The 12,189-nt window shown below is 38.7% G+C and overlaps 1 protein-coding gene across 1 annotated transcript in view; it reads left to right on the forward strand.

Moving 5' to 3' along the window:
• LOC131060261 (rRNA biogenesis protein RRP5) overlaps window positions 1-12,189 on the forward strand; it is a 229,852-nt gene that overhangs the window by 39,014 nt on the left and 178,649 nt on the right. The window contains exons 5-6 of the mRNA XM_057993438.2: window positions 5,114-5,210; window positions 5,490-5,608. Coding sequence (XP_057849421.2) covers window positions 5,114-5,210; window positions 5,490-5,608 — 216 coding nt within the window. The remainder of the gene's footprint in view (window positions 1-5,113; window positions 5,211-5,489; window positions 5,609-12,189) is intronic.

Here is a 12,189-nt window from a genome sequence, read left to right on the forward strand (position 1 = left end):
AATGTGGAAGGTAGAATGAAGCATGTGAAGCATCACACCATGTCGACACACCTTCCTATCCATCCCAAATCCATGCCTATAGTTCCGCATGCTACCACACGGACTAAAACATCATAGGTTGGCCCCAAGAGATAAAATTGTTAACGTCCACTGACCAAACTAACTCAAACATGATGCAAACCACCATAAACACTTGCCGATGCACCACATAGCATCATTAGACACCAACATAGCCAAATCATTGAACCGAACCACTAAAGTTATTGCAGGCAGCAACACATTCTTGCAAATCGTCACTTTGTCACTGCACAAGCCGATATAGAGACCAACATAACTTCAATTGTAGATCAAATGAGAACCTAGAAACTGAGATATATGCAACATTTGCATCTACCAACATCATGCGACAACCATAAGAATTGATGAAGCAATGCACCATAATGCAGAAAAAAATTATGAGCATACTTTGATAGACTCTTTACCAGAACAGTCATACCTAGCCAATACCAACTGTGAACCATTGAGATCTTCTCCAAGGTTCTGAAGAAGACATAATACAATTGGATATACCATCTAAATCATCCAAAATCAATTTCCACACATCTACATGAACACTGAACTAGTCCTCTGTTATTGCACTAACTGAACATGCATCCAGACCAAAGATGTCAACAAGTTTGACAACTGAACATACATCTAGATGGACCAAAGATATCAACAAGTTTGACATCAATGACAACAAAAACTCATATTTGCAACAATCTCCCTTTTGTCATTGATGGCAACACTTGTGCCAAGACAAAACATATCACTTGTCTTATCTCTCCATAATGAGTTCTCTCCCCCTTTGACATCAAGGACAAATGGTGTCCCCATAGCATAAACTCAATGACTATATACAAGTTCCCCTTAGGTTATGAACCCAATAGAAAAACAAAGCTGTATTTCACCAACCTTCTAGTTATCTGCATATGTACAAGTGCAAAATTGTCTTACCGGTAGGATCTTAAACACCTTGCAGAGCTGGATGCATCATGCCCTTGTGAACAAACTTAAGATGAGACCAAGTAGTCTTCCAATCATTCTTCGCAAAGGTCAAAATGTTGTGTTGATGCTCCATCTTCAAGAACAGATCCTTTGCCGCATTGCAACAATCCGGGACCTTCACTGATTGATCCAACTTTTGAGAGTTTGCAAAAAGTCTTAGCATGATGGTGAGCTGCAAGTCTACAACATCTCTCATATGATCCAATTGTACTTGAATCTTCTCCTTTTGACCAGTTAGTAGTTATAACTGCATATACAGATTCTCTATCTATAGTCTACCATTGCCATCAACATCCTTCTTCAAATCTATGGTACATGACAACTGTACAATTGGTGCTTCCAAAGTGTCTATTTGTCCTTGAATATCTTTGGTGGACACAAGCCACTGATGATAAAACTGACAGGCCGTATCAACATCCTTTACACTCTTGTCAAAAATCCTTATACCTTCTTGCAACCGGCTATGTGCAATTGCACATTTATTCATGAATTCTTCTAGTCTTTTTGCTTTTGTCTTCTTTTCAACATCCTTCAAAATTGTTGCTTCCAAGTTAGAAGCACGATCTTTTAAACCATTAAGCAACACCTGCAGCTGCTCCACATCACTTAGAGACTCATGTAGCATGTCCTCCAGAAGTTTCTCTAGATAGAAGTTTCTCATGAAGAAACTTCTTTGTATCATTTAATCAGTTCTGTGCACTCCACCTGTGACATGATAAACTTCTTTTGCGCTCTATGATGGAGAACATCAACCAAATGTACATATGTAGGGGTGACAACTGGTTAAGGTCCATCTTAACCTTGAAACATAGGTACCTGAAGTACCTCAGCAGTAATCACTGGTTCAAACTTTATTTGTATCTGTGACAATTTAGATATTGAATCTCTGGAGGGTTCAGAAGATTCTCTACCAGACATACTTCTTCTTTCTTCCTCTGCTCCCTTCTCTTTCTCCTCCTTCTCCTCTTCTGTCTTCTTCTCCTCTGTCTTCTCCTTCTCTCCTGTCTTCTCCGTAAACACTTATGCAACATTCTCTACATTCTTATCTATATCCATCTGGTCATTCGGAACAGTTCTTTGACCTACATCTTCACTTATCTGCTCCTCTATTTTCTTTTCTGGATCAACTCCACTGGTGCTTGTAGCATGAGAACTCCCTTCCGGACCAGTTCTAGTGTTTGTCTTCTCTGGAGGAGAAGACAAAGTCCTCCTCAAAACTTCTGCAGCCTCAATTGCTGCATCTTCAATCTGCTTGATCATCTTATGATAGTCATCCGGATCTATTGCCATTATGAAGTTCACTCTTTTTTTTGTTCTAAATTTTGTATTAAGAGCTTGCACAATCTTGGTTCTATCCCCCTTAGATAAAGGGCTGCTCACCATGTCTAATGCCCGTGTTTTCATATTGGACTCTTTTATCATTGCATCCTTTTGTTTGCTGTCATAGCTTCTAATAACTCCTTAGGCAACTTATCAACAATATCACTAACAGTCTTATCAGAAGTGATCAAATATTGGATAATAGCCTTTTCTATTTTCTCCCTATCAGCTGAAGGGGCAATGTTGTATAACCCTACAATTACATGTAATGTCCCTAAATTAGAGATACCCAATTTTTGCCCTAATTGAGGTAGTCTAGGGTTTAGAAATACCCGTTACTTTGATTGAAACTCTGCAATTAAGTTAGAAAATGTACAATAATCATATCTCATTAAAAACACCAATCATACATATGTAAGACATAGTCTAATTACAAGACTAAATTATGCTTGATAGTCCAATCATAGAGGGCATGGAAGAGCGTGACTAGATGGGATGCCGTAGAGACCCTCTACCCTAGGCCCAAGGGTGGAATACATTTCCCCTTGGCCTCATGGCCTATAGCATATGAGGTGGAATACCTAGTGAGGCATCTATTGTGACCATTTCACACATCACCCCATTGCAAATGGGAACCCCCACTTTTTCCGCTTTCTAGGATTGTTGTCTTCGTTTAGTTGTCTAGTAGTAATTTTAGATATAAACCTTTTACTTGAGGAGGTGCAATAGCATTGAGCCATGAGACATGTAGACATTGAGCACAAATTTGGGATTGGGAAGTAGAGAGGAACCTGTGTCTGAAATTTGGGTTCGAAAATGTAGGTCAATGTTGCTAGGCAACCTTGACCCAAAGGTGTTAGATGCAGATATCGGAAACAGTTTTCGAATCAAGTAGTTGCTCTGAGTATCTCCCTGAAATTTTGTGAGAAAAGTGTCAGTCAATGTTATTAGGTGACCTTGACTAGCGTTTTTGGCTTCTTCAAAATCTGGTTTTGTGTCTTAGTCTGCATTTCTCAGATTTGTATTCTTGGCTCCCTTAGTCTTATTCGTGGCCTAATTGAATTGTACCCAATTGGGCTTCACTCTCATCCATTAAATGCAAAACCCTATTAAGTTTTATGGAAAGTAAACACGCATACACATATTTTTGACTTTGGTCAAAGGAAATGATCTTTTCCAGTTGGACGAGTTGGAAATGTTCCCCTCAAGTTTCTTTTTCTGAAGTGTGTAAGAAACATTTTCTATGCATAACTTGCACAGTTCATTTCTACACTGGAAATGTTGCCCTTGAAGGGGTGGAAGCATTTAGGATATAAATTTAGAGACACTTCTCCTTCTAAGGCACTCCTATCCATACCCAGCTAGTCATATTGTGATCAGGTATTACTGCAAATTTGTCTTTGCTGGATACACGTATTTATCATTAACTTGATACATAATTTAATATGATGCAGATATCTGGTTATTCATTTCTCTGATGCAGATATCTGGTTATTCATTTCTCTGATACATATATACACTTGTTCTCTGTGTTGGGTTCTCTGGAATATACATATATACACTTGTTTGTAATTCGAACATGTTGTCCAAAAGATTTACACGCATACTTTATAAAGTCATATTGTGATCAGGTATTACTGCGAATTTGTCTTTGCTGATTACACGTATTTATCATCAACTTGATACATAATTTAATATGATGCAGATATCTGATTATTCATTTCTCTGATGCACAGGCTTAATTCAGACATCAATAAGTTGATTACAAACAAGTGTATATATGTATATTCCAGAGAACCCAACACAGAGAACAGATATATAAAAATACTTCAATCTGAAGTTTCTGTACTGAGCCCAATGCATTAGTCACGTACAGGTCTTATAAGTTAATATATCTCTGCATTTATTTCTGCGATCCAATATTTAACAGCAAATAGTATAACGCATTTCAAGGATGTATCTCACTTTTAATACCATATGTATGTATAAGGCTGACTGAAATCTGAAAGGATGAGACTTAATGAATTTAGTTGACATCAATGACAAATGCCAACACATGATTGCTGGATTTTCAACCTGCAAACAAGTAGTAGATAAAACAAAATGATGCTCCAGAGTTTGTCCAGAAAGAGATGCTTCATTTCCTTTGTAGTTTATTTCTTCCACCAAGGGTTGAATGCAAATGCACAGGGGACATGACTGGCTTCTAGCCTTCAGCATTGCCATAAGTAGCATTGCTAGCACTTTTTGCCTTCTAATGGTTTTTTGTAATGAGAATCGGGATCACCAAATTAGTGCCTCTTGAATCTTTGATTAATAACACCCGTAAGATCTTTAGCACTAACAAAATCCACTGTAGCACGAATCAAATATAGAAAACTGACGAGGTTGACTGTTTCTTCAAGCTGACATTTAACTCTTAATTGTATTTTTCAAAATATAAACAACACTCTTAGGACTAGCTTTTGCGATGGTCAAGTTCCTGGAAGAGCTGATTTGAAGATAGGCAAGACAGCATTTACATCATACTCTTCCCATTTTCAGATTTTTTTTATTCTTCTTTTTTTTAGTCATTTCTTTTTATGTTCTTTTTAATGAGAGCTGGATGCTTATTGCTATCTGATAACAATTTGTGTGCACTTTCAAATTTGTACTCAATTTAGATTGTCACCAACTTTAGTTGTCTATGATCAGATACCAGTGTTTTCAGGGTTGTAAATCCCATAACTCATGTTCACTTTTGCAGGTAATTATGGCTTGTGTAAAAAGCATTGAGGATCATGGTTATATACTCTCATTTGGATTGCCTTCATTGTCTGGATTCTTGCCCCGCAATAAAGAGGGTAACTTATCTTTTCTGACTTAGAAGTTTATTTGCATGATAAATGTCAAATTATACCATAATTGCATATCTTTGCAGCATGTCTGATGATGCAGCAGTGAGAAATTCTGCCATTGTGAAAAAAATAGGAAATTGTGAAATATTCAGAAGCTGTTTTGGAAATATTATCATGCATATTTTTAGGAGTATTTGTTAATATTTACTATTCTTTGATCCATTCATTTATTTTTGAGTTTCATTTGTATATTTGTGGTGTTAGTTGATGCAAACCTTGATGCAGGAAGTAATGATTCTCAGCTGAAAAAAGGTCAGCTAGTGCAAGGACTCATTTCAAACATTGATAGAATGCGGGGTGTGATCTCTTTGAGAAATGATCCTAAACTGGTCGAAAATAACATGGTAAGGTGTCATTGGAGTGCATATTCATTATTTCCTTGGTCTCTCTTGTTTTCTTAACAATTTTTTCACTTTAATTGTAATTGGTGTTTAGTTACTTTTCCGTTACCACTTCAGTACGTCTCTCTTATAGCTGATTGCAGTTTTTGAGTCCTATTTACATATTTTTCATATTTGTGGACACTAGTATAATTTAATTATTTTTAAATTTTTTCTTTAAACATTGAAGCTCTATATATGCTTCCTCTTCTTGTTGTTACTCGATACAATTTCAAGTCTTATTTACCCTACTTTGGTCATTTGTGAACACTAATATAATTTTTGCAATTTTTCAATCTCTCACTTTGGGAGTTTTATTCTGGTACATGTTCTATTACGTTCTTGAGATAATGTGAAATATACGTTCTATTTGGTTCTGACATTGCATTTGTTTGAAATTGTATACCTTAAAAAATATCCTTTAGTCTGTTTGCAGGAACCGATCCGATTGATTTATAGAATGCTTATTCCATAGATGCTCCAACATTCATGGTGTCTTGAAATTTCAGGTGGAATAATACTGATGCCCTGCTGTAATGTCCCCTTCTTCAACCTAGATGTGCGGAGAGGGCCCTTAAACCTATTTCACTCCCGTAGACTAATTCTGGGATTTCCTAAGGGAATAATTTAATTTTTTTAATCTTGCCTTGGTTAATTATCTTTCAGGCAATTCATGTTTAATTAATTATGTTATTTAAATATTATGAAGTTACTCAAGTGGGGCTAAAAGTAAAATTATATTAAGTCACTTTATGAGGAGTTATAGGTTTATTATTTAAAGTAAATTTTAGATTATGAACTTATCGAAAGTTCATAGGTGGGATATAAAAGGAGACGTGAAAAGGAAAAAATGTCATCTTTGGTCATTTTCACATTTTCTCGTTGTGAAGTTTTGACATCTTTTCAACTCAAACCCTAGGATGAAAATCCTAAGGGTATTTGGATTTGGAGAAGTGATTTCTTCCTCGTCAAATTGGAGGTTCTGGGAATTACAGGTAAAAAATTTAATGCGATTTTCAGCAAATAACAAATTTTTAAGTGCTGTGCGTGCGGGTAGGAGACATAATATAAATTACAGTGTTGTGTGTGCAGTGAGAGAAGCAAAGAAAAAATCACGTTTTATTATTTAAGCTGTGTTTACACCTAGCCATACCATATTGAAGTCACTAAAGAGGGCTGTACACATTATTTGACTATTTAAAGGGAATCGATGCATACTTAAAGGCTTTAAACTTAAAGCCTTACTACTTTACAAGTGCAGCCCTTAGAGGCTTTCCAAAATGTGCCACAGCCTTCAAAATGAGAATCACAGCTCTTATAAGGCTGTCGTACCACTCTTGAAGGGAGCTGTACCATTTTAAAAGGGAACTGGATCTTCTTGTAGGGTGCCATACTACTATCAAATAGGGTCTAGAGTGTAAGGAGATTGCTGATTGGTCGGTGTGACATCTTTCCAGCTGAGGTCAGCCATGAAATTTATGAATATTTGTATTTAGATTTATGCCATCAGTATGTAATGGATGTATTTCTGAATACATCAATGTGCAACATTAATTTACATGTTTGATAAATGATATCTGGTGCATATTTATTTCAATAATTTAGAAAAAAATTGTTATTGAGATCTGAACATTGAGGAAATTAGTTATAAGTTGATTATCTAACTATCTGCAAAAAGAAACATTGCATTATACACTCAGATTTATTTGCAGGCAATCTGTTGAATGAAATGTCTGCATCATACTTGAACTACTCGCCAACACCAAAAACTTGCCAAGGCCCGAAAAAAAAACTTGGCAAAAAACTTGTGAACTTAAAAAATTGCTTAAATTTAATTAAATGCATTTTTTTGTTGCAAAATTCAATGAGGAGATGCATCCAATGAGTCAATAAATGAAAACACATAAGAGACAAGCTGAGTCTAGATATATTTAATTGATTTAAACGCAAAGTGGGTACAAAATCACATCCTCATGAGGAATGCTGATGTCTGGAAGCAAAATGGTAAATGTTTTTTGTAAAACTAAAAGTAAATACATCAATACAATTGCATCTTCCTCTTCCCAGCTCTAGTAAAAACTAGGGGAGAGGTAGAACTAGAGGGTCTAGTCCTAGAAGTTTGCTGTGGCTGTGCCTCCTCACTCGATATGACTGGCTTAGGCTGTGGCTCGACCTCCATCCTGGATGTAGCTTTGCCTCTAGCTGCTCCTGGCACTGACAATGACTCCTCATCATCCTTATCCTCCTCAATGTCATCCAGTGTGAATCCAAATCCACCCCTCTCCTCTTCCATAGCCTGCCTCTCCAAATCATAGATGTCATCCTCAGTAAACAATGGAGCTGCTCCTGCAATGTCCAATCATTGTAAGGATCTATATCATCCAAATCAGTTGGACCAGTTGGTGCTTCCTCTACCTTCCTTATGTGCAAATCGAAGATTATATTGCACAAAGACAAGGTCATTGAGGTGTTTTTTGAGCTAACTTGCTACTCTTCTTCGTGTGGATGGCCTAAAACAAGCTCCAATTACACTCACAACTGGATGAACTACAAGGCTGGCATAAGATTCTGAGGGCATTTTTTTTGAGATTTGGGGTATTTCCACCCCAACTTTGTCACCAAGCATCTGCAAAATAGAACATTGAAAAGTTAGAAAGCAAGGTGAAAAGTGAAAACATATTTTATCAAATTATCAGTTACTTTAGACTCCAAAATCCAAATGGCAAATACTATACTTGAGGTTTAAGTGGTTCTTCCTCTCTTGGCCAGCTCTGAAGAGAATAGCTTACCCCTTGCTTCCTCATAATTTTGGAGTTCGGCCACAACGAGGTCTCTCATCTCAACCTCAGGCATCATCCTTTGAATGCATGTAGTGAGGTCCCCCATGACCTCTCCATTAGGATCTGAGTAAGAATCCTCAAACTTAAAATGAGGGTTGAGGTACTACCCTGCTGCATGAATGGGTTGGTGGAGCTGATCGTTCTAATACTAAAGTATTTGGTAAAAAACTGATTCAATTAATGAATGGACAAAATGTTCATTTATAGATTACAAAGGAACGATGTTTCTATTAAGAAACAATTGTCAAAATTAGAAAGAATTTTAATATATACAATATTTACAATATTAACCATTAAACTAAAATAAAAGGATAATACGAAGATATTATACTAATACCCTTCCTTAATGGTCAACCTGTCTACTACACCAAGTTGCCCCCTGAACCTAACAAACTTATCTGGATGTAGGGACTTGGTGAGGATATTTGCAGTTTGGTCCCCAATAGGAACATACTGCAAATCCATGGATTCATCTTCAACCAGCTTGCAGATAAAGTGACAATGAAGCTCAACATGCTTGGTCCGCTCATGGAAGACTGGATTTTTAGCAAGTTTCAGAACCCCTTGATTGTCACTGAAGAGGGGTGTTGGACCTGCTTGAGACTATTGGATGTCTGAAAGTATCCTACGAAGCCAAACTGCCTCACAAGCTGCTTTGATTGTTCCTCGATATTTAGCTTTCGTCGAGGAAAGAGCTACGACCTGCTACTTCTTACTGGTCCAAGTGATAGCACCGGTGCCCAAATTGAAGACATACTCAGATGTGGACTTTCTGTCATCAACAGAGCCTGCCCAATCCGAATCTGTGAAACTGACGAGTCTAGGATCTTTGGTCCGTCCATAAAGGATCCCAAAGTTTGAAGTGCCCTTGACATAGCGCAGGATCCGCATCGTTGCAACCCAATTTTCTGATGTAGGAGCTGTCATGAAGCGGGATATGTAACTCATTGCATAGCTTAGATCAGGTGTAGTGGAGGTGAGATAGATTAAATTGCCCACTAGTTGCCTGAAATCCGATTCATTCTCAACTAGAGAACCAAATTTGGTTGACAACTTCAAGCATTTCTCCATAGGTGTAGATGCAGGTTTGCAGTCCTGCATTCAGAACTTGTCTAGCAGAGACTTGGCATATTTGGATTGAGAGATGAAGATGCCATGAGATTGCTGCCAAACCTCAACACCTAGGCAGTAGTGTAGAAGCCCAAGGTCGGTCATGTCAAAAGACTGGCGTAAATTCTATTTGATTCCCTGAATCAAAGATGCTGAGCTGCTAGTGATGATCAGATCATCAACATAAATAACTAGAATGATGATATCACTGCCAGTAGTCTTGACATACAAATTTGAGTCGGAAGGACTTCTTTGGAAACCTTGATCTGTGAGGTACTTATCAATTTTCATGTACCATGCTTGAGGAGCCTGTTTTAGGCCATAGAGTGCTTTTACCAGTTTGAGTACCTGGTGTTCTTTTCCGGCAACCTTGAATCCAGGAGGATGCATTATGTAGACCTCTTTCGGTAACTCACCATTTAGGAAGGCACTCTTGACGTCCATTTGATGGACCTTCCAACCACACTTAAGTTGCCATGGCTAGGACTAATCTGATGGTGCTCATCTTTGTTGTCGGAGCAAAGGTCTCCTCATAATCAATTTCTTCACGCTGAGAGAAGTCATTGGCATCGAGATGAGCCTTGTACTTATCCAAAGTACCATCAACCTTGAATTTGACCTTATAAACCCATTTGCATCCAATGGGCTTCTTCCCTGGAGGAAGATCTGACAGAACCCAAGTGTTATTTTTCAACAAGCTCTGGTGCTCAGTTGCCATGGCTTGTTCCCACTTAGGTGTCCCTTTCACCTCTGTGTATGTTTTTGGTTCATACACACTGTGAATGTCGGCCATGAGAGCAAAATTGACATAATTAGGCTGCATGCTCTTCTTCTGTGTAGTTCTACCCTCGATGAGCCCATCATCATGAAGATCAACAATTTTCTTAGCCCACCATTTAGGCCGGAGAGTAGAAGTGCCAACATCAGGTGTAGGAGGTGCAACAGGATCAGGTTCATCAAACAGAAGATCAGAGGAATCTTGAGGAAAGTTAAGTGGAGCAGCCCCCTGTCTAGGTGATCCTGCAAGAGAAGGAACCGGTGAAGGTGCAGGAGTTGAAACAATTGGAACCCTTGCATCAGGTGGATCTAATGGAAGATGGACACCCAAGTCTGAAGCCTTCAAAGGCTGATCCTTAGAATCCATAACTGGAGGAGAGAGCTGAAATGGCCCTCGTTCCTCATCAAAAACCACATCACGACTTAAGATGATACAATCTGTCTCAATGTCAACCCGTCGGTAGGCCTTGTGAGTATCACTGTAGCCGGTTAGCATGAGTTTCTGGCTCTTGGCATCCAACTTGGTGCGCTTAGCATCAGGGATCCAAACAAAAGCAGTGGAGCCAAAAACTTTCAAGTGACTGATTCATGGCTTGTGGCTTGACCAGGCCTCTTCCAGAGTCTTCTTCTTCACAGCCACAGTAGGAGACCAATTCAGAAGATAGACTGCAGTGTTAACTGCTTCAGCCCAAAATTTCTTCGGAACGGTCTTTTGTTCAAGCTTAGATTGGGCCATTTCGGTAATTGTGCAGTTTCTCTGCTCAACGACACCGTTTTGTCGAGGGGTGTAAGGTGTAGTGAGTTGGCGCTTGATGCCATGTTGTTCACAAAAATGGGAGAAAGTAGAAGAATAGAATTCTCCCCCATTGTCAGACCAAAGAGTAACAATAGGTTGACCAAACTCTTTTTTAACTAAAGCTTTGAACTTTTGAAACACAACAAACACTTTTGATTTCTAATGAAGAAAATACCCCCACATTTTTCTACTATAATCATCAACAAAGAGTAGAAAATACCTGGACCCAGTAACATAAGGAGTAGCCATAGGTCCACAAATATCAACATGGACAAGTTTTAGTACCTTAGAAGCTCTCCAGGAGTCACCATCCGAAAACAGAGTTCAATGCTGCTTCCCAACCTAATGCTGCTTCCCAACCTAACATGCTCCGCAAACTCCAAGGTTCTAGGTCTGAATTTCTGGCAATCCGATGATAAGATCTTCCCGAACAAGTTGAGAAAGATAGTGCACATTCAAGTGCCCATAACGCGATGCTAGAGTGTACTGATAGAGGAGCACTTGGCTGCCATGGCAAGCTCTTGAGAATCACTAGATAGACCATGATCCTCAAGGCCTACGACAACAATAGATTGAGTCTCCCGATCAATGATACTGCACTGATGCGAACTGAAGGTCACGTCGAGCCGAGGAGAATGTCTCAGAATCTGATTGACTGAGAGAAGGTTGAGTTCCATTCCTGGAACATAGTACACGTCGAGGAAAATCAATTTCCTCCCTCCAGATTGAAATCGCACATTGCCCTTTCCGACAACGGTGTACTCTTCCCCTCCAAGAATAGCTGAATCTGAGTAAGGCTGAAAATTAGTGAACCAATCCTGGTGATGAGTGAAGTGGCGTGAGGCACCTAAATTGATATATTGGGCAGAGGATTTGACATGGTCTGCACGTCTTTTAGCCATGAAGGCATAAGAGGCAGATTCACTCTGCTCAGTGTGCTCCGTACATTTGCTTTCGGCTGCAAACCACTTTGCTTAGCCTGTGCAACCAAGCGTTTACGACACTCAAGCTTCATGTGACCA

The sequence above is a fragment of the Cryptomeria japonica genome, chromosome 1 (assembly GCF_030272615.1).
Source record: "Cryptomeria japonica chromosome 1, Sugi_1.0, whole genome shotgun sequence".
Classification (NCBI taxonomy): Eukaryota; Viridiplantae; Streptophyta; class Pinopsida; order Cupressales; family Cupressaceae; genus Cryptomeria; species Cryptomeria japonica.